Source organism: Sciurus carolinensis, chromosome 12 (assembly GCF_902686445.1).
Source record: "Sciurus carolinensis chromosome 12, mSciCar1.2, whole genome shotgun sequence".
Lineage (NCBI taxonomy): Eukaryota > Metazoa > Chordata > Mammalia > Rodentia > Sciuridae > Sciurus > Sciurus carolinensis.
In genome coordinates this window covers 9720567-9744289 of record NC_062224.1, presented here as the reverse complement: position 1 = coordinate 9744289, position 23723 = coordinate 9720567, and the positions used below count along the sequence as shown (strand labels likewise).

The window sequence follows — 23723 nt, the reverse complement described above, 5'->3', positions numbered from 1 at the left end:
ATGATGCATACACTAATAAACGTGTGAAATGTGAAGCAAGAGAACAGTGATCTTGGATCAGGGAAGGAGGGGTATAGTTTTGGGGAGCAAATATGTCATTGGCCAGATTTAGTTCAGATACAAAATCTTTGTATTCCATCAACAAGTGCATTTCCATATCTGATGTTAAGCCAAGTTTAAACGGATGCAGGAGAAACTGACCCAATGGGGCAAGGCAGGAAGATAGGGGCTACAGGGGATTTATTCCTTGCTAATGCTTACAAGATTCAAAGAAAAGAAGCGGCATTTATAAGTTGGTGTTCTTTCCTGATATATTCATTACTGCATAATTAATTCATAGAACAACAGAATTGTTAGAACAGAAAGGGACTTTAGAGGTATGCTTGAACCTTTTTATTTTGCAGAAAAGGAAACAGAGGGCATAATGGCAGGACTGGAATTATGTCCATGACCTCGTTAGTATTGCTTTGTCAACATTCAAATGATATATGCAAAATACCTATTAAAATTCTGAGAAAGAACAGTTTATTTATGAAATCACAGATGAAACAGATGCTATTTGCAATATAAACTTTTTTCTTTTCTTTTTGAAACTAAATATAATTTATGGTTCATAAAAGACTACTTTTTCCTATTACATTTTTCATCAAAATATTCCCACAGGCAGATCTATTAATGTTAATTTTTACATAAATTGTTATTTATTAACAATAAAATAATATGATAAGTATTCATTATTAAACTTCAGCAAAAATAGCTCTTCAGAAAAAAGATAAAGCAGCCTATCAAATTTAGTATTCATGGGAAATAAAATAATATCATTCTGAGCATAAAGGACCATGTAATATGTGATCAGTATCAATGTAGACCTGTCATTTACATTTTGGAAAGACATTGGAATGGACATTTTGTTATAAAAGGAATGCAAAGATTTCATGAAGCAGAAAGCATGGATGTTTTTCATTGCCTTTGTCTGGAAAATCTCTCAACACCTTTCTTTCAAAACAAGGGTGATTTAAGCTCCATATGCCTCCTGTCATTCAGCACAGGCCTTGGATAGCTGGTTCCATTTTTCTGAGCAGATTGCAAGGAATGGAGAGCCACTCAGTTGAACAGAGTGACAAGGGGTTCATGAGAAGCTAGCATGTAGTATGCTGATTTTAAGTCCTTTGGGTCTAAACAGAGGAGTGGGATAACTGGGTTAAAGGGTGGTTCCATTCCAAGTTTTTTGAAGAATCACCATACACTTTCCATAATGGTTGCACCAATTTGCAACCCCACCAGCACTGTTCGAGTGTACCTTTTTCCCCACATCCTCACCGATACTTATTTTTGCTTGTATTTGTAATAATTGCCATTCTGACTAGAATGAGGTAAAATCTTAGAGTAGTTTTGGTTTGCATTTCTCTAATTGCTAGAGATATTGAACATTATTATTCATGTATTTGTTGTTATATTATTCATATATTTGTTGGTTGATTTTATATCTCCTGTGAAGTGTCTGGTCAGTTCCTTAGCCCATTTATTGATTGGGTTATTAGTTTTTTTTTTTTTTTTTCTTAGTGTTGAGTTTTTTGAGTTCTTTACATATCCTGGAGATTAATGCTTTCTCTGAGGTGCATGTGGTAAAGATTTTCTCCCAATCTGTAGGTTCTTTCTTCACATTATTGATTGTTTCTTTTGCTGAGAAGAAGCTCTTTAGTTTTAATACACCCTATTTATTGATTCTTGATTTAACTTCTTGTGCTTTAGGGATCTTGAAGTCAAATCCTAGGCCAAAATGGTGAAGATTTGGGCCTATTTTTTCTTCTAGTAGCCTCAAGGTCTCTATTCTAGTGTTCTGTTCTTTCATCCACTTTGAGTTGAGTTTCATGCAGAGTGAGAGATAAAGGTTTAATTTCATTTTGTTACATATGGTTTTCCATTTTTACCAGAACCATTTGTTGAATAGGTTATCTTTTCTCCAATGACTATTTGGCGCCTTTATCTAGTATGAGATAACTGTATTGATGTGGGTCTGAGGGTAGGAAGGATAGTAGAATGAAACACACATTATTACCTCATTTACATGTATGACTGCATGACCCATGTGATCCTACAATAGATGTAATCAGAAAAATGAGAAATTATACTCCATTTATGTATGATTTATCAAAATGCATAAATACATTCAACTGTCATGTATAACTAATTAGAACAAATTAAAAATTTAAAAAAAAAAAAAGCCATCCCATTAACAAAAGAAAAAAAGCAAGCATGTAAGGTAATGAAGAGAGTGAATCTCAGAAACGTTCTTAATGATCACAGGAGAGCCAGCTTTCAGGAAAGCCAGCAGTACAGTGTATCTATGACAGTTCTGAGGCTACATGAAGAGGGACCTAGGGCTCTGCTGTTAATGGGATGCAGGTTCTCTATAGTCTGACACATGTTTCCTGTGCTTAGTCTTTCTTTGATTTCCATCAGAAATTACTGGAGAGAGTTTCTGATTGGCTCAGCTGGTAAGTATTGACTAAGAATGTTTGATCAGAGTTTATGGCATCAAGTCATATCATGGACCTCAGAGAACAGACTGTCAGTGGCTCAGGGGCCCATTTCTAAATCTGTTTGAGTCACAGGGTCTGGTCCTGCATAACATATTGTTGCTGCCTCAGGCTGGCCACCCCAGCAAGGACTGACTGGTGGCTGTATTCTGGGAGGTGCTGTGGATATCTTAGATGAAATGACTCATTTGTCTCATATGTGCAATAATTTTAGAAAATATATCTTGCAGGCTTTTTGTAAATGTAGAAATAAGCTTAGCTAAGTTGCATCAGGGAAAGAGAGTTGCTGATCTGATCTTTTTGCTCTGAGCAATGGTAGGGTAGTTGCATTGTTCAATTAACATCTTTGAAATTCAAAAACACTTCTATCATAAGACTTTAAAGTATGTGTAGGAAAGAACTAACTTGGCCTAAAGAGAGGTCTTGCCTTTGCCCTCAGCCTCTGGGAGGTCTCCTCTAAGGCCTAAGCCCTTGGAATGTCCTGATAGAAATGCCTGGGGTTGCTGGGATTGTCTAATGATGTAATGCCAGGAAGGGCTGGTGCCATGATTTGAATGGCAGTGTCTCACCCAAAGTTCAAAACCATTACTTTTGTCTGTTAGTCTCTCTGTCTGCAGTTGACCGGGATGTTTAGCACCATTCTTAGGGATGTGCTGGAGCGGCTTATGCTGGGGTTCAAAAGCTATTGATCAGAAGCTGCTATCAATGTCTCTGCTTTCTGGAAGGTCACTTGGTCACCTGAAGTCAACCGTAGCATTTACATCAAGGGAATCTGTAAATGCCACAAAGAGGGGATTCCCCTCCAGGATTCCACTGTTAAACATTCACCTGCTTAATGCATGTTTTCAATAACTCTATTTCCATAACCGTTTGCTGAGTTTCATCATGAACTCTAAATTTTTAGGTCAAACTGCCTCCTAGACCAGCATCCCTGTCTCTGCCCAAACATTTCCCATTAGGTCTTGTATTTTTACGTTTCCAAGTTGCACTTCCGGGATCACACTATGTGGAAGGGGATTTGTAGCCCCTTTCAGAGAAAAGGAATGAGCTTCCTGAATGGCCGACACCACCGGGGGGCCAAGGGACACACTGAAAAAGAGTCCCTCACTGTACAAACAGCAAGACTCTAAATCAGGGCTTCCCTTCCTGGACTGTGATGAAGCGACAGCTTTGTTTTGTTTTAATTTCCAATCCAGGTGGTCTGATATTTCTAAAAATACAATGAAGACTCTTTATTAGGAAAAGAAAATAAAAATAAAATCAGAGACATATGCTTTTTAAAAGACAGTTTTTAGTTGTCGATGAACATTTATTTATTTATATGCAGTGCTCAGAATTGAACCCAGTGCCTCACACAGGCTAGGCAAGCATTTTACCACTGAGCCACAACCCCAGGCCAAGTGGCATACACTTTTAATCTTGGATTTAAATAAATGACATTTGTGTTAAAGTGTAACAAAAGTTTCTAAACTTTTTAAATTCAATTTCTACCCTTGATTTCTCAATTTCTAAGTTCTTAGTTTTAGTATTTAAATTTTTTTCTCAATTCTCAGGTTTTGAACTTTCCTCATTGTGTACCAGAAAACTATCTGAGTATGGTATTACACAGCACAGATCTGGGGCACCTCTGTACAATGACATAAACAGGCTTCCTCAGTGCGAGATTTACTGTGTAGCTCCGGTATGAAGGTTTCCCATTTGTATTCCATGTCACTAGACACCAGAGCTACTGAATGAAAATAAATTAAAATATTAAACCTGGTTTGATTTCATGTAAGTGACTGATCATGGACCAGCCTTTGAATCCTAAGGAGATTTTCTAATTAAGTAAACTTATCTATAAATCCACTGCATACTGATTTGGAAGCTAAATCTCTGCCAAGCAATGGATGAACTCTGTTGGAATTACTTTAGATGAACACCTTATGTGGCAATTAATCAGCTCACCCACCAGATTGTTCAAATCAACTTTTTTTGACAACCCAGGCAGCACAACCAGGTTCACAGGTGACATCTATATTTTCTCTGAATATTAGGTTTAATGTTCCTCTTTATACCTTTCTAATAACCCAAATATTCAAAATGCCTCTCAAACACCAGGATCCATGTTTAAATAATTTATGTATAATTTGTGCTAGAAAAGAAAAAAACTGGATGACGTCTATTAATTCAATGGGTAGATCCAGGAACAGAAGGGAACGAACAAGTATACAAGAATGAGCACCGTGATTCATTCATGGAAACTTGCTGGTGCTCACCACAGTGGGCAGGATGTTTAATCCAAAAGGAACTTTGTGGAAAATGTTCCTGGAATCTGGACAATACTGATACTGCAGTATCCTATAGCTCACATGACCATGGTAACTGAAGTGGTAGGAAAGAGGCCAGAAGCTTTGGTCACCTTAGAGAAGAAGAAGTGCTAGAGGGGAGGACCAGGCAGTTAGCTCCAGGCAGCCTGAGCACCTGGTCATCATAGGGGCTGATTGCACAACTCCGGACCCGCACTGCAAAGTTTCAGCAACACCTTACGAGATGAGCACTGAATTATTAGCCTCCATTTCATATTACAAGCAAGAGTCATTTCATGGGAAGTGGATTAAAGGTTGAATACTGTATTCTAGAAAGTATATAAAAACCTATTATCGAAAGGTACAGTGGTGCACACCTGTAGTCCCAACAGCATGGGAGGCTGAGGCAGGAGGATTGCGAGCCCAAAGTCAGCCTCAGCATAAAACCAGGTGCTAAGCAATTCAGTGAGACCCTGTCTCTAAATAAAATACAAAATAGGGCTGGGGGTGTGACTCAGTGGTTGAGTGTCCCTGAGTTCAATGCCTGGTACCCACCCTTGGCCAAAAAACCTATTATTTTCAAATTCAGCATTTCCAAGAGAAAAATATTTTAATCGTGTATTAATACTGTCAAAAGACAACAGATTATAAATTGTTTTGTCCTGTTCACCTGCATTTTAAGGTGACATTTCTTCATTAGGAAGTAAACTAAGAAACCTGTTTGAAGTGAGAAGATTGTTGAAATGATTGCTATAATCACATTGGTCAAGGACAGGTAGCTAATAATCAAAGAAAAGGAAACCATCAACTGGCTGCTAACACCTCAGGGGAGGAGAAGGATCACACTTTCCAACAGAAGCCATTACCCCCTGAGGCTCTTCTTTCCTGCCTTGGGCAGGTCTGTAGGGATGAAAGGAGGTGGGGGGTCTATAAAAATGCAAGACACCAGAACTGGCAGCACTAACTCCTCTCCAGAGAAGTCTGTGTCTCTCTCTCTCAATGTCTCTCTGTCTTTGTTGTGTCTCTGAAATAAAATTTGCTTTCTACTCTTGCCTCAGTGTTTCTTGGGTGTTTAATCTTCAACCCTAGGGGAATGAGGACCCCATCCTGATTTTCAAAACCAGTATCAATAATTGGTAACATCAGTTTTAAAGTATCATTTATTCAATTCCTATTAGGTAAAGAATATTACACTAAATATTTTATCTATTTAGGTTATACTGCCCCTATTGTAGAGAAAACTAAAACTAAAACTTCAAGAATTTGGGCAAAGCATATAAGGTTAATTAACCCAAAAGTATTAAAACTGAAATCCAAACTCAAATCTTTCTGACTATAAAATTTTATAAAATATGACTTCTTTGGATCACATTAGAGGAGAGAGAGTTCTAAGCAATTTGACATAAATTACATTTTATGTATGCTGTATAATAAGTAGTAGAGCAGATGAAGATAAAGGCCAGTTGAACGATTTTAATCAGGAGGATGCAGGACTTTCCTTGCTTTTCTGTCTTGAAGAAAGCAAGAGAGGGGAAAGAGAAGAAAGAGAAGAAGGAGAAGAAGGGAAATGGGGAGAGGAACAAGGAAAAGGAGAAAAGAAAGAAGGGGAAGGAGTGGGGGAGTAAGAGAAGGGGAAGGAGGAGAGAAAAGGAGGAGGAGGAGAGGAAGAAAACTAAATAAGTGGAGACGGAGAAGAGGCCAAGTGTATGAAGGTGGGGAATTGACTGGAGCTCAAGTTATGTTTTCAGGAATTAACAAGCAAGGTCAACAGTAACAGACACTAAGTGCTGCCGGTACTTCAAATGGATCTAGGAATGGGTGGCATGAATGTGAATGACAGCAGGCCCTGTCTTCCAGGAGTTCCCAAACAAATGTATGAATATTTATGAACGTGGCTTTTCCCAGGAAAATGAACGCCAAAACACAGAACCTGTGAACAGCGCATCTTAATTTCAACCAAGAAAGGAGCTATGTAGAGACCTAAGACCTTTTTCTATTTTCATGTTTCTCTTAATCTATTGCAAAGCACATCTAAAGAAATTGCACTCATTTTTATTTTTTATATTCAAGTAATACATACCCATGGGGGGAAAAATAACCATTTCAAAAGATCGAAAGGTGAAAAGTCAATGTCTTCTACCTCGCATATTCCATTTCTAGTCTTTGAAAATAATGATTCTCAGTAGTTTACATGCTTCCAGATATGTTACACTTTTATGACACCTATATCTGTATTACACTTCTAAAATTTTTTATTTAATAAAGCATCACACTGATGGTTCTTTACAAAATCAAAGGTAGAATTACCAGATGATCCAGCAAATCCACTTCTAGGTAGGAATATACCTGAAAGCAGGGTCTCCACGAGATTTTTATATTCATGCTCATAGGTGTAGAATTCACGGAAGATCAAAGGTGGAAGCAACCCATGAGACCACCAATGAGTGGAAGGATCAGCAAAATGTGGTCCCTCCATATGGTAGGATAGTGTTCAGCCTTTCTAAAGAAGGAAGCTCTGGCACGGGGCATAGTATGTGTGGACCTTAGGACATCAGACTGTATGAAAAACAGCCAGTAATTGTACAATTACAAGGTTTGTATGGGGCATCCAAGGTAGTCATCTGCATAGACCAAGAGTAGATCTGTGTTTGCCAAGGGCTGGGGGGAGAGATGAATGGGGTGTTATTTTTTAATGAGTACCAAAAATCAGCTTGGAGCAATGGGAAAAGTTCTGGAGGTTGGGGACACCACAAAATGCATGTCCTTACACTGAGAACATAAGAGAAAGAACCAGTCAAGATGGTCAAGTTTAAGTTATGTGGTCTTTTTTACCACAATTAAATTTTTTTTAAAATGTAAACAAGGATCCTTTTCTTTGCTGCTTGCGCTTTCCCCACAACACTATAGATCGGCCCTCTTGTCCTGTGGGCACATGGAGTGGCCACATGGTGACTGTGAGAGAGCATTGAATGGACTTCCCTAGTTCTTAGAAGCTGCTCAAAGGAGGGAGGGACCAGGTGAGAAGAGGTTGGCTCCTGTACCAGAGAGCATGTCCTGTGTCTGTAGGCTCTAGGGGAGACGTCCCCTCTCTCGTCCACGTGTGATACTAGCACAGCCCCAACCAGCTGGGCCCCTAGCCAGCACAGCCTGGGAGGGAGCGGAAGTCCTTCCCAGCCCTAGGGCATGGGTTGATTTGGGAGGAGGGAAGGTTATCAATTTAAGTCATAACCCGGAGTAAGAGGGCTCAGAATGCACCATTGTAATATCTAAAAGAGATCGGAAAGCATGGCTGCTACGTAAGATGGAGTTCAGAGATGGGGCCTCCCCGAGGACAGACTTCATGATTGTACTTCCCTGAGCTCAGGCTGCTCTGAGTCAGCCAGGCACAGAGTTAAGGATGTTGTGCTCTTCCAAGAAAACCCTCACTGGATGAATGCATAATAATCTGTTAGAGGACATTTATGTGTGTCTCTATTTACAACTATGTTATACACAAAATTTTTGCAGTCTTTTGTGAATGTATGGATATTGAAAACAGTGAGAGACAAGATGTCTGTTCTCAGGAACATGTATTATTTTACTTTCTGACTAATATAGCCATGCAGCACTCTAAAATATTTATAGTAACTAATATTTCCACCAACTGTACAAAGGAGGAGCTTCTCTTGACGCTAATAACCCTGAACATTTAAGTCTCATCCAATTGGATTGGCTAAGAATGGTGTCACTCCTGGTACCAACATTACAAGATTAAATACCCTTTGGATTTGGACTTGATATTTGAATTGAGGCCTTCCCACTTTTGTATCTTCACACTCGGGTCTAAGAAGGCTGAAATTGGAAGTAGCACCACTTCTCCTTATTCAGACTACCTATGGGGAGAAAATGAAGCTACATCCTTGGCCATGGGGACCCATTCTTTGGCACAAATTTGTTTGATTCCTAACCTAAAAGACATTCACTCTTTCCCCAAAAGAGCTTTTCAGTGTTATCAATAAAGCAGTCATTTTAATGATTACTGTGTTGAGAGGAGTGTTGAAGTCAATCTACCTAAATGATGATATGTTGTCTGAATCAAAAAAGAATCAATTGAGAAATTTCAAAAGAAGAGAAAAAGGTTTTTCCCTTACTGAGCTTTATGTTCTATAAACATGTTATTGCCTCTGACTTGTCCCACTAAAAAAGATGTTTCACTAATGAATATTTATTTCACTGCCACAAACAGTAATGCAGAAAATGGTGTATAAATGCTATCATGAGTATTCTTTTCCTTCTTCCATCCTCTGACACATACCCATTCATTAGAACAGAAGAGTTTTCAAACAGGTATTTGTTTGAAAGCGCCAAAAAGTGATGTCTACAAATTAAATTATAAGAGTCCTTTCCTTCTTTCTAGTCCAAGCATATCAAAATTCATACAAATTTCATGCAGAGTTAAAATACTGTAGAATGTTTTGCTGAATATACAAGAATTTGCAATAGAATCTTCACATTGAATCTGTAAAATAATGATTTGAACACGAAATGAAATTGAAGGAAGAAGCTTAGAGGGAAAAAAAATGCAAAAAAAAAAAAAAAAAAGGAATTGGCAGCAATTGACTACCTACCATGTTTTAGAAATGTAAATCTGATCAATGTTGTCTAAAGTAACAACAGATTAATAAAATGTTAATTTTGTTTTAAAAACAACTAAATATTTTTAAAAGTTCACAGTCTTCATAAGTAGGTTTTATTTTAACTTCATGGTAGCAAAATAACTGCCCCCAAATATATCCTTCTACTCTCTAGAACCTGTGAATATGTAATGCAAAGTGACAAGGAGGAATTGAGGTTGCAGATGGAAAGTAACTTTGCTGTTCAGATGACCTTGACATTATCTGCGTGGACCCAGTGTAATTTCAGGGGTTCTTAACTGAGAAAGAGAGATAACAGCATCAGATCCAGAGATATGGGGGAAATCTCGACCATGTCTGCCTGTGAAGATGGAGGAAGGGACCCCCCCAGCCAAGGACTTCAGGTGACCTCTAGAAGCGAGAAATTGGGAATGGATTCTCCCCTAGAGGTTTCAGAAGGAAGCACAGTCCTGCTTCTACCTTGATTTAACCTAGTGAGTTCCAAATTAGACTTCTGACATGCAGAAGAGTAAGATAATAAATTTGTGCAAGTTACTAGTTTTATGGTAATTTTTCACAGCAGCAATATGAAGTGTACAAGGATTTGTCTCCCATTAAAGTTTTGAAGTACCAGTAAATCCATGTCAAGAATGACAGGTGAGCAGAGAGAGGTCCTGTCTGTCTGAACTGCAACCTGAACACTCCACTTTGAGTAGGGAATTCAAGCTAATGACTTATTTGGAGGCCATTTATGTCTTGAAGATTTTTTTTTCCATTACAAGAATCGGAAGCAAACTTCAAACTGTGTATATGCAAAGCATGAGTGAGAACAGTAAAACTTTCTGATCTTTAATATAATATCACTCTGGCCTTGGGGTCAGTGGAAGGTGATTTTAGTACCAATCCAATTTTTTTTTTCCTTACAAACTATAATATGGAATTGAGTCTGCTCTCCAGGAAGCTATTTCTGCCATTCATCATGTCTCTGCTATGAATGTGTCTTCTCTTTGTAGGAATAGGTCTACTCTAGCCTTCTGTATTCTGCCTTTAGCTTCGATTATGGTTTGGATCTGGAATGTCCCCTAACGGACGCAGCAATCTTCAGACATGGGGCTTTTGATAGAGTGATTAGGGTCATGAGGGCTCTGATCTGTTGAATGATCAATTTATCAGTTCATAATTGAATAGGATATTGGGAGGTGGTAGAAACTGTAGGAGGTGGGGTAGGAAGTTGGAGGAAGTAGGTCAGTGAGGCCACTCTGGAAGGGTATTTCTTGTTCCTGGTTCCTTCTTCATTCTTGCTTTCTGCTTCCCGGTTGTCATAGATGAAAGACTCTGCTCTGCCCACATCTGCTGCTGCCGCCATAATATTCTGCCTCATCACAAACCTACACAATGGGACCAAGCAACTGTGGACTGAAACTTCTAGAACTGCATGTCAAAATATATCTTTCCTTCTTTAAGTAGTTTTTTTTTTTTTTTTTTCCAGGTTTTCTGTCACAGAGAGAGAAAATAGACTAACACGGCCCCTTTGCTTCTCTCTGGGTCACTACTATGCTGTTTTATTTACTATAGCTTTATGTATTAGTCTGTTTTCTGTTGGCTGTAAAAAAATACTCGAGGCTTAGCATTTTATAAAGAGACTTACGTAGCTCACATTTTGAAGTCTGGAAGTCCAAGACTGAGCAGCCTCATCTATTCTTCCCATTGGTGAGTTTCCCTGCCTACAAACAACATGGAGAAGAGGCAGAAAGGAAAACTGACAAATGCAGAAGGGGCCTCATGGATACACAGAAAGACAGACAGTGGGAAGGGGCCAGTCTTGCTTTTTAATAACAATTCTGCTCTCACAAGAACTCACTCCCTGACCTCAGCATTAATCCCTTCCAAGGACAGGGACCTCAGTGACCTAATTTGCCTCCATAGGCAAATTAAGAGGCCCCACCTCTTAAAAAGTTTCCACACCTCTCAACATCTCCACACCAGAGACCAAGCTTCCAGCAGGTGTGCTCGTAGGGTGGGGGTGGGAGGATGTACTCAAACCAAAGCACCTCAGAAGATTTAATGAGTCTGTAAGAAGAAGCCCTTAATAAGAAGCACTTATTTTAACAGCTGGAAAAATAAGTCTTCCACATTGCTCTTCTTCAAAGCTGTCACCTATTTTTAAATCTTTTCTCCTTTCATATTATATTTTAAGATCATTTTGTGTCCCTATTCTATTGAGATTTTTACTTGTAATTGGGTTGTGTATTTAGAGAGAATCATGAACTTTATCAAATTGGGTTTCCCATCAATGAACATTGAATGTTTGCCATTCATTTAGGTTTTCATAACTATCTTTCATCAGACTACTATATACTAGGTTCATGGTTTAAAATCTCCTTTGGATTCTTTCCATTCAAAAGAGAGTATGTTTTCTAATTCAAGCAAGAGCTTCAGCTTGCATCTGGTATCTTTCTAGCTCCTGATGATTTTTGCTTACTATTTTGTAGTATGTGTATGGGAAATTATATATACATATGCACACATATCACTAATTTTAGTATCTGCATAGTACTTAATTACATGAATGTGTTACATTTTATTCAGGAAAACTCTTGATAGACTTTTATGTTGTTCTGTTTCTTGTAGTCAAAAAAGGAAATGCTACAGGGAACATTTTTATCCATCAATGTGCCCTTGTGAGACAGCTGGAGGATGAATTTCATGAGGTGAAATTTCCAGTGACAACATACACACATTTAAATTAGTACAAATATGCTAAAATGCTTTACAAAAGGCAAGAAATGTATAGTTCTGAATATAATCAGAGTATGAAAATACCAAATGCCCATACCTTCACAAACCTCAACTAGCCTTAAGTTTCATCAAACTTTTATATTTGCTACATAAAAGAATAAATATCCCATGGTTATTGTACTTTCTGTTTAATTATGAATAATCCTGGCCTTTTTTCATATGTGTATACATCAATTTGTACAGTTTTTAAAATTATGAAGGGCATTAGCCAAGAAGAAGCTCAACAACATCTTAGGTTTCCTAAAACAAGTATTTACAACACTATATTTAAATTAATTCAGGGAAAGAGCTGATCTGCATCAAAATGAGATATCAGGGACCATACTTTGAAGCAGAAAGAAAATCAAAAGCAGTCAAATTAATTTTATTTTCCTAATGGATCATTTTTAACAGGCAGAAAATAAAATTGAAGGCTGAAGCCAATCCTATCATCAATGCTACAATAAGACCTGGAATAAATTTTAGAATAGAGCTGGGTGCCTTGGTGTTTGCCTGTAATCCCAGCAACTTGGGCAGCTGAGACAGTAGGATCACAAAATTCAAAGTTACCCTCAGCCACTTAGTGAGAACCTTAGCAACTTAGACCTTGTCTCAAAACAAAAAATAAGGACCAAGGATGTTTAAACTCAGTAGTAAAGCACCCTGGGTTAGATTCCTAGTATATATTAAAAAAAAGAATTTTAGAGTTGAAAATAGAATTCAGGAAAATCTGGCCTCCTCTCCTTCTATACTGAGCCCATTTTTACGAGTGTGACAGACAGAAGAAATGTTTTATTTAAACTGAGCAGTAGCAAAGTTTAGTGGTTGGTAAATAGTGACATATGATAATATCTGTTGAGTGACAAAAAGATGAATGAATGAATGAAGGCTAGGACTGGTACATGGGTTTTTCTGGCAATATGGAGCTTTCTCCTCATATTGTGATATCCATACTGAGTTTGTGGGTATTCTATACATTTCTATAATCCTAAATTTGGAGGCACTGAGCTTATTCTTCATTTTGAATTTCCAACAGTTATCAGTTTGAGTTTGTGATGGATTTAGAAATTAAGGATTTCCTGAAATGTGCCCTTATATCAATGTCATGCAATCCTGGAAAACACCAGATTTGGTTAAATCATTTCATATTATTTTTCAGAGGTTAAAAACCCCTTGACTTCTCCTGTACTAGTTTGCTAGGGCTGCTGTAACAAAGTACCATAAACTGCTTACTTACAACAATAGAAATTCATGGTTCTGGAAGAACATACAATTCTCAAGGTTCTGGAAGCTAGGAGTGCAAGATCAAGGTGTTGGCAGAATTGGTTCCTCGTGGGACCATGTGCAGAATCTGTTCTCGGCTTCTCTCCTGGCTTTTGGTGGTTTGCTGGCAGTCCTTGGCATTCCTTGCCTTGTAGAAACATCATCCTAATTTTTGTTTTTGGGTTCGCATTGTGTTTTCCTTGTGTATGTCTCTCTGCATCCAAACTTCCCCATTTTCTAAAAACACCAATCATACTGGAGTCGAGTCCAGCCGGATGACCTCTGTAAAAGCCCTATTTCCAAATGCAGTCACATTCTGAGGTATTGGCGTCTTTGGAGAGACCCAATTATATATCAAACACACTGATACTCACATGATTACCCTTCTGAGATTTTCACAGGGACAATCTATCCTGTTATAAAAACTTTCTTGACAATCTTACTAAAGCAACAATTTTCACTATACCATAGGATGTTTTTGTAACATAGAAAACTGCATGCATAATTTTCATTTCTATATTGTAATTACTTACATTAATATTTATTTAGAATACATTTAAGTCTTAAAATTAGGCCAGATGCTACTCAAGTTAACTATAAAGTCCTGTTGTGAATACCTATCTAGGTTATCCATCAGTGAGGTTTGTGTCCTATGGGAACATACTAGCAGGTGGTAATTACTGGATCTATATAGCATCTATTCTTCAGAGAGAGAAAAATACTATAACACCCCCAGTGCCTCAGTTTTCTGTGCACTCTACAATAGGGTTAATAATACCCAACTATCTCCCCTAAGATCACAAAGATGTTGTGATGACTCAGTGCTCCCTAGAGCCCAGCATGCTTGTATGCAGAGCTTCTTATTATCATCTTTGTTCTGGTTCATTCGAGTTTATCATTAAGCACTTGGTTACCTGCAGAATCCTCTGCACTAGAGACTTTTCGGTAGACGTTTTGTGACTTTTCCTCACTGCATGACCCTCAGTTACCGCCAAAGCTTCTGCATGTTCAAAGCGATCATAGACATCTACTTAGCATTTTTAGAGCCTGAGAGGAAGATTTTGTGTCTGCATTAGTGGGCCCAGGAGAAGGAAAGAGAAGAATGAAGGGAGGAGAGGAAGTCTCTGAGAACCAGAGGTCAGTCTAGATGGCAGATGCTTTCCAAGTTCCACTCAAGCACGCCCCAGGTGTCATTAATTCCAAATGTCCCTTCCAACCCACAGCGGCAGGCTCACCCCACTCTGTCTCCTTAAGCCTGTCTCCAGGAAGGGTCCTTGGGTACTTTGGGAAGTTTGAACAAACAGGTGGAGTCTTCCTAGACACGAAATGCGGAGAAGAACGAGGTGAGAAGCAGTGGGACACAGGAGCGCGGGAGCTCTGAGCGCCAGCGGAGTGCTGGGGAAATCCGGCTAGGGACCATTCCTAATATGCCTAACACAGTGGACTCGTGGCCCTGGGGACCGGCCAGAGCAGCCTGGGGGCCACATCCACGAAGCCACGCAGTGCCGCCGGTTAAGGACCTGAGCAGGGCTCAGCTGAGCACCCCTTCCTCTCACCCTAGCCCTACTGGCGAGCGAGTGAGCGAGCACGCAGACTGCAGGCTCACAAGCCGCATCCGAGTTTACCTGACCCGACCGCAAGCTCCACCCCGCATGCCTCCAGGCCGCCAGACCCTCTCCTGCTCTCTGCGGGTCCCTCAATGCCCTCCGCTGTCCTGCGCCCCGCCCCCTCGGATCCCCGCCCACCAATACGTTTTGCCACGCCTCTCGCCACGCCCCCCGGGGGCACGCGCCACTCTCCCTCCAGGACCCGTGCCACGCCCCGCCCCGCCCCTAAGGCTGGTTCCCCCAGAAGGGGACCCGCCCTTTTCCTCCTTAGCCTATAGGAGAGGACGTTGCGGTCCGCGCCGACCAATGGGAGCTGGAGAAGTCACGCCCCGCCGCGCCGTGCGTCGGGTTAAGAGCAGTCTCCCGGCTGTCCCGCCGCTAGTCACACGCCATGTGGCGCTGCAGTGGGCGGCGGGCGCGGAATGCCCTGCAGCGACTGAGGGGCTGGTGAGACACCGAGGGCTGGGGCGGTGGGGACGCTGGGACCGGGGGGAAACTCGCGGGGCAGACACGGGGCGCGGGGACACTGGGACCAGGGAAGTGGGTGGCGGTGTGTGCACTGGAGGCGTCAGGGACTCTGCCATCCCAGTACCTGGGTTGACATTTCCAGGCTCTTCAGGCTCCCGCACCTGCAGCCTCCTGTCTGGGCCCCTGCACCCCGACACTTCTTGTCTGGAGTCCCTGAACCCCGAAACACCGCCTGTGGGGTCCCAAACTCAGATACCCCAGGGTGCAGAGCGAGGGCCCCTATAGGGGCTTCCAAGAAGCCCTTTCAACTTCTGGGGATGGCAGAGCGTCTCCTCCCTCTCAGGAGTTTCTGTCCCAGCTACCCGGGCTAAACTGAGGCATCCAGAAAGTCTGTGGTCTTAAGGGGGAACTAGACCCAAGGAATAGTCTGACCCACTTTTCCTTCTCCAACCTCAGGTGATCCCAGGGTGGGTGGCCCTGTGTGTGGGTTGTCAGGACTTTTTGAAGCGGAGTTGGTAATTGATGTGAATCTTAACATCTATAAAAAAAAGTAACTGGCAGTTTATGGTTCTCATAAACAGATTCACTTCCATTTAATTTTTGTTTTGGGGCAGAGCTCTTTAAAGACCCGAGAGTTCCACAGGCTGTATTTTAAGCTGCTATATAAAATCGTAGCCTGGCATTGAACTTTTTTTTTTTTAATGACTTGATTTACAGAAAAATAAAAAGATGATTTCAAAAGAGTTTAATTTTCACACCAATCCACAAAATCTCATTTAATTTATAGTGCTGTCTAGATACTTTCTGCCCAAGTAAGGAAACATGGGTGTGTCAGTGGTATTGGGGCCTCTATGGAGTGTTTAAATTTTATTTCGGTAGGTAGTAGGTTACTATGTGTATAGTAGGTTACCAGAAAGTATAATAGGGGAAGAGCCTTAGTTTTGCTCCTCAAGGTTTTCATAAACGTTGTGCTCTTGTTACATGAATTCTTGAATACATGAATTTCTTAAAATTCTTCTGTAATCCAGAATGTAGAATTTACTAAATTAATAGGGAAATGTGAGTTTATTTTAGTATATCTCCCTAATATTGCCAATGACTAAGTGATTTTCTTTTCCTCTTATCTATAACTTTTTAAACAAATATCCCTGAGTAAAATGTAGAAAATCTTATAAAACATGTAATATTGTTTGAGAGAGTAATTATTAAAAAATTGTGTCACCATTACTAGGCTTAATACTGCCCTGATTATAACCCTCTACCTCCTTTCTAGGTACTCATTCTCCTGAATTATAATTATTTCCTTGCTGTTGCTTTACATTTTTACCACCTGAATACATGCCTACAATAGTGTTACCTGTTTGAATAGCACTTGTATAGAATAATACTGTGCTTTTTTTTAAATAAAAATCTTGTATTTTTGTTGTTGTTCACCATTATGTGACCCATATCTTTTTAAATGTGGTTGCAGTCATTTTATTTTTATTGCTAAGGTTATTTTATTGAATGAATAGTCCACAGCTTATCCATTCTCTGTTGATGAATGTCTGAGTTGGTTGAGATTAGGACTGTTAGGATCAATGCCACCATTCTTGTGAGTGTGTGTGCTGTGTGCAAGCACAAGTTTTCAAGGCTATAGAGAGGTGAAGGACTTGTTGAGCTCCAGCTTTTCTAAATACAGAGACATCAGAAGCTTTCCCAGAATCATTCCAATTTGCACTCCCAGTCTCAGTGTATGAGAGTTTCTGGTAATAGTAAGCTTTTTAACTTCCACCAGCTTGGTAAATATGTAATGGGATTTCATTGTAGTTTGAGTTATTGCTTTACTGTGAATTCTGTCATGGCTAGAAGCCATTTCAACACAAGAATTGTTTGTATTCAATTAAGGAAAATTTACACATATTTGTTATTTGTGAACATGTAAAAATAAAGTTTTAAATACTTAATTGATATTACAAACTTTATCTGAATTGAGGTATAAGGTCACAGTGGAAAGAACTTTACTAAAAATTAATTTTCTGGAGTATCCAAGATTTTAGAGATGTTGTATTTTCAACATGTTGCTGAATTATGTTAACCAATTTTCTTAAAAATCATCTGACTTTGGTGATGTTTCAATTCAGCTGTACACACCACAAAGGATGGAGGTGGAGAAGTAGCCCAGCTTGTGAGAGTGCGCTGCAGTATAAGGTGGGAGAAAAGATCCACGGCTTCACTGTAAACCAGGTATGGTCTGTTTCGTTTGCGCCTTCTAAATTGAGGCAGGTAACATACACAGCTTCTGCTGGCATGTGAAATTCTTCAGAACTGAGACTGCAGATCTTATCCTGTGTCCCCAGACCTGAAGAGCGAGTGTACACATGAAATGATCCCAGTCCCTTACTTGTATTCCTTCAAGCCTAACACTTTTTCAGACTTTAGAAAGCGACATTCCTAACAACCTTCCTAATCAAACACGAATGTTTCTGCAGCCAAATCTGGTTTTTCACTTGTAGTGTGATCAGTAAAAACTCAGTTGTCTACATCTCTTCAGTCGGGTTCTGTCATCAAATAGTTTCCTCTAAACTTGCATTTAAACTTTATTTTCTGAGCCATCTGGGTCCCCAAAATTTAAAGAGATTGTAGATCAGTATTTACTCAGTATTATCTTAAAATGAATTCTGTTGATTTTGGGTTTTTTTTTTGTTGTTTAAACCTTTCATATTGTTTTTTCACTCAAGGTAAGTTGAAAAGTATCTACTTAAATATTTTGTGGTTCACTTTGTGCTGCATTTGTTATAAACAAGGATAAATAGCTTGTAATAGAAGGCATAGCTTGATGAGCAGCATACAGAGGTGCCACGGGCCAGGGGAGAAGGAGAACTGATGGCAGCGGAGGGAAAAGCGTGTGATGAAGGTGACATTTAAGAAAGAAAGCCCTGTGACTCTGGGCAGGCCAGTGACACAGGGGAGTTCCAGGCAAGACTAGGAATGATGAGTCATGAAAACAGGGTCAGAGCATTAAGTCCCTTGAAGGCCATGCAGAGAAGTTTGGATTTATAATACAAGTTACCCTTTGAAAAGATCTTACTCAGAATGGTGGAATCTTTTATTTTTCAAATTAAAATAAATAACTTATTTTATTATAAACTGTGATTCCTGTTTGAGAAATAGTTACCCTGAAAGCTGTTATTAGGGTAACACACCATGTCTCCTGATTTTAAGTACATTAATCACTGATGTTAAAGTATAGCAAACTTGGGAACATAAGTAGTAACTTACCATCTGCAAGTTATTCAGAAATCAGCAGACTAGTTTCTGTGTGTCACGTGTGTGACAGGGCCCCTGGATTAACCTTATGAGACTCCACTTCTGGTTGCAGCTCTGCCAGTAACTCCTTTTTAATAATGGATAGGTTACTTTGATGGGTACTGAGAAAAGGGATGGTAAGTGGTGTGACTGCCACAACTATATGGTGTGTGATTAAAGGAAAGAGGACTGGCATAGTTGAAAGACAGGACACTTTCTTTAATATCAAGAGCTCTGGAAATGTTCGTGGAGGCTTACCTAAAGTAAGAGATGATTGCCCCCTCTTTTGCTGTCCCCCTCCCTGGGGAGTAGGATTCATTCATTTTTATTGAGGGCTTTATACCCTCCTGGTCCTTCTCAGTGTCCTAAAGGTCCTGGCTGTGTGCATGATCATCCTTCCCAGGAGGGATCAGCAGCTAGTAACAATCCCCACTTACCTCAGAGAACACATCCTAAACTAGATCAACTAAAGTGTATTCTTAGGAGAATCCTTCCCCTCTCACACGCTAAGGGCCATTCCTACATTTACCTTCCCTGTAGGGTTGTTCTGAGCATTAAATGAACCATATGTGCAAAGCCAGAGACGCACAGCAAACATGCAGAGGATGAACCACTGGTATTGAGATGTGACAGAATAATGGGAAAGAGCAGAGACATCATTGAATCTTGGCTGTGTGATCTGGGCAGCTCTTTTCATCACTCTGAGCTGTGGTTTTTTCATCTATAAATGGGGTTGAGAATACCTCCCTCATAGGTTATTTGTGACATGTTTAGAAAATGCGTAGCAAATAGTTAAGTGCTTAAGGAAAACAGAAAAGGTATACGATCTCATCAGCCTTTATTTAGGTCTTGAGTTTCTTGTTTGCAAGATTGGGGATTTGGACAAGATGGCCTGTGCCTGCCAACTTTCAAGTGCTGGCTTCCTGGCCCTAATTTAAAATAGAAAAACTTATTCTTTCCACATGTTGAAGACAACCATTCCACCTGGGTTTTGCTGCTCATGTTGTTTCTTCTTACATCAGGTAACTTCTGTTCCTGAACTGTTTCTCACTGCAGTGAAGCTCAGCCATGACAACACAGGAGCCAGATATTTGCACCTGGCAAGAGAAGACACAAATAATGTGTTCAGGTGTGTGGTACAATGTAACAACACATTTTTGAATGTTTCTCTTTAAAACACCTACTGTATGTTATTTAAAATCATGTGACACTAACATTTTACTTTTATTGACAGAACATCCTGAAAATATAAGGAAAAGATTATGTGAATTTCTGTCCTCACCTGATAAATACATTAAAATTTTACAGTCTGATTCGGTGATTTCCAACCTTATCATCAGAAATGATAATGTTGAAAGACTGATGTTAGAATGATTCTTTTTAATAATTGGAAGTGTTCATATGTTTAGGATTTCTGTTAGACAGTATTACATGTAACCTTTCCTGATTTGTTTATCCTCTTTTTTTCTTAGTGTGCAGTTTCGCACTACTCCAATGGACAGTACCGGTGTTCCACATGTTCTTGAGCATACAGTCCTTTGTGGTTCTCAGAAATATCCATGTAGAGATCCTTTCTTCAAAATGTTGAACAGGTCATTATCCACTTTCATGAATGCCTTCACAGGTAAGGCTAATGTCCTGAACCATAATCACCATTGGGTTTGCCAGATGCAAACATTTACATTCACTTAGTTTCTAAGAGTAAAGAGAGTTGTTAGCCATTAATAAATATTTTAGAATAAATCATTGATCTCTAGTCTAGTGGAAAGATTGTAAATTTAATCCTTCAGAAAGCCACATCATGGTCAGATCATAAAAACTGAGTTTTAGAAGAAAGGTATCTGAGTATTTTCTGGAAAAGTTCAAAATAGTTTTCTTTAGGGATTATGGCTATATTAGGTGTCTGTAGCATTACAGCTAGAGTCAGTGTTGTTTGGGTTTACCTGAGAATGTGAATGGGCTGGTGTGTGCGGAGTATTCTGGGAAGGAGTGAGATTAAAGGGTAAATGAAAGCAGTGCTCGCATAGAATTAAGACTGTCTCTCCAGGAATATGAAAATCTCTCTAAAGGAACTTGAACTGCATGAACTTCCTCTGACAATGAGTGCTCCTGCCTGTTAGGGGAAAACCTTGAGTTGGGTGTGTCTGGGGAGATGAGCCAAGGAAGGAGGTGAAGTGTGGATCCAGAGTGGGGGCTTTTAGCTTCTATTCCTCTGACAATAGAAGTGACAGCTTCTATTCACTCTTACTGTTGTGGTGAAGTGAAACTTGAAATTAACTTCTGAAGGAATTTCTTGTATTTTAAAATCTTACTTTTCATTGGCCAGATCTTATTGTTACATTGTATGCATGTGAATATGAAAAATCCCATCAATATGTACAATGCTAATGCACCAATAAAAATGAGGAAATTTAAATGACATGAAAGAAAAAATGTAAAAAAATAAAATCTTCCTTTTTTATTTGTACCCAGCTAGTGATTTTACTCAGTATCCATTTTCCACACAAAATCACAAGGATTTTCAGAATCTCCTCTCAGTATACTTGGATGCAACCTTTTTTCCATGCTTGCGGGAACTAGATTTCTGGTATGTAATGATTAACTGATTGGTTAATTTAGATTTTAGTATTAGAATCATATCATATTTATTTATTTATTGTTATTTAGGCAGGAAGGATGGCGACTAGAACATGAGGACCCAAGTGATCCCCAGACACCCTTAATCTTTAAAGGAGTTGTCTTTAATGAAATGAAGGGAGCTTTTGTAAGTATTTTTTCTTTTTTCTGTTGTGTTAAAAGCATGTTACTAAATATAGAAATGCTTGAAGGTAGTTAACATTTAATTATTTAAATTCTCACCTTAAGTATTAACTTACTGCATCAGCTGGGTCAGTGTTGTGAGCAGAAATGACCAGTGGTTGAAGGGCCAGGTATCATTGTGTGTCCTCTTGATTTAGAAGACCAGCCCCCATCTGTCCTAGTCTCTGAAGTACATGGTGTGGCTTGTGTGCTCCATTTTGCTTCTTGGTTTTTGTGGGCTCTTTGACCTGGCAAATTTATCCTTTCATACCCCACTTGGTATCATTTCTTCCAAGACACTTTCTTGAAACTCACGTCCTCATGTTCATATGGTGGGTGGACCAAAGGTTCCACCACATCCATTCTCTTGACTTTAGGGGTGCAGTCTTTCACCCAACTCATATTGAAAAGTCAATTGCTCTTCTTTTCCAAGAGAGCCTGTTGTTGGATTCAGTGCACAGATTATGAGTAAATCGAATGTTCCATGAAATCATACCTGCATGAATGTCTTGATTACCTTAAGGGCAGTTTTATTTGCCACATGGTACAGGTATATGTTCCAGAGTGTGACTAATTTGCTGCATTGTAACACAGTAGTGTGTTTTATACTCATGTATCTCTTAGTGCTGAGAAAAGCATTGGCAAGTGATTTTGTTGTTTTATGGACATCATAGAGTATGTGCACACAAACCCAGATCGCATAGTCTACTGCTCATCTAGGCCATATTGTAATACTAGGGGACTGTCATTGCATTTGTGATCCATTGTTGACAGAAATGTGGTTATGCAGTGCATGACTGTATTTTGCATATTAATTTTTTTTTTTTTTTTTAAATTTCAAGACAGATAATGAGAGGATATTCGCCCAGCACCTTCAGAACAAAATTCTTCCTGACCACACTTATTCAGTGATTTCTGGAGGCGATCCATTGTGTATCCCAGAACTCACGTGGGAACAGCTTAAGGAGTTTCATGCTACTCACTATCACCCAAGTAATGCTAGGTAATGTTTTAAAGGATTAATGGTAAATTAAGAATTGACTTGTTTGCCTTCTTACACTAAATGACACGACTTCTCTCACATTTAACCAAGAAATGTTTAAGAACTAGATAAGGCTTGGGAAGATGATTTGCTTATGTTTTTGTTGAACTTCTTTGGATGTTCATTTTAAACATCTGTGGTGATAACCGTCATTGGCACAGCATGGTCCTTACAAACAGCTTTTGAAGTCACCCCCGATGGAGAGTCCAGTGCTGCTGCCTGGCCTCTGTCACAGCCCCACTACTTGTAGAATGGGAGTGCTTGTGATGGCATCCACTTTGTAGGACTGATTTTCACAGCACCTGAAAAGCTCAAGCTTTTCCCTTGGCACATTGAAGTGGTGGATATAGTAATTGTTGTCTGTTTAATGTATCACTAATAATTATATTTACAAATGAATACTAGTGTAAAATCATACTTGCAAGGTTTTAAAAAAAAATTTAAATTATGAAAAGTTTCAAGTACATATAAAAGTAGAATCCCTATATACTTAGCACACACTTTTGAAAATTTTTTGAATTTCAGACATCACAGTTGTTTACCCCTAAATAGTTTTGTGACCCCAACACATACAAATGTTTTCTTACATAACATTTTTAAAAAACAAAGCATACTTTCTTTAAGCCCTGTATTTCTTATTCCATATTTAAATTCTCCATACTCCCCCAAATGTTTGTTCAGTCGAAATGAAGCCACCCATGGCATTTTGTCATTCAGCCTGTCTTGGTGCCCTCTTAGGGAGGGTGGTGCGAGGTCAGGCCTGGCTTTCTCTACTTTCTGATTTGCTGCACTGCTTTGTGGTGCTCTTTTATGTATCCCTGGATTTTCAAGAACTGGAACTTGGATCCCAGGACTTGGTTAGAAACGGGGTTAACTGTTTTAAAGGGAGTCCTTCAGAAGGATGCTCATGTCACCTGCTGCATTCCCATCAGATACTCTGAGGCCCGTTCATGCTCAGGGGCCTGCTGAAGTCACCCTATAGGAGGGTGACATCTGGCCTCTGGTGGTGAGAGCTTGCTTTTATCCCTACAATCACA

At 39.5% G+C, this 23723-nt stretch overlaps 1 protein-coding gene across 1 annotated transcript in view; it reads left to right on the top strand.

The window, feature by feature from the left end:
- Positions 1–15434: 15434 nt before the first annotated feature.
- The window catches only part of Pitrm1 (pitrilysin metallopeptidase 1), a 32628-nt gene continuing 24339 nt past the window's right edge, over positions 15435–23723 (top strand). The window contains exons 1-7 of the mRNA XM_047521472.1: positions 15435–15536; positions 17681–17783; positions 19868–19974; positions 20318–20469; positions 21318–21432; positions 21513–21609; positions 22487–22647. Coding sequence (XP_047377428.1) covers positions 15481–15536; positions 17681–17783; positions 19868–19974; positions 20318–20469; positions 21318–21432; positions 21513–21609; positions 22487–22647 — 791 coding nt within the window. The 5' untranslated portion in view covers positions 15435–15480. The remainder of the gene's footprint in view (positions 15537–17680; positions 17784–19867; positions 19975–20317; positions 20470–21317; positions 21433–21512; positions 21610–22486; positions 22648–23723) is intronic.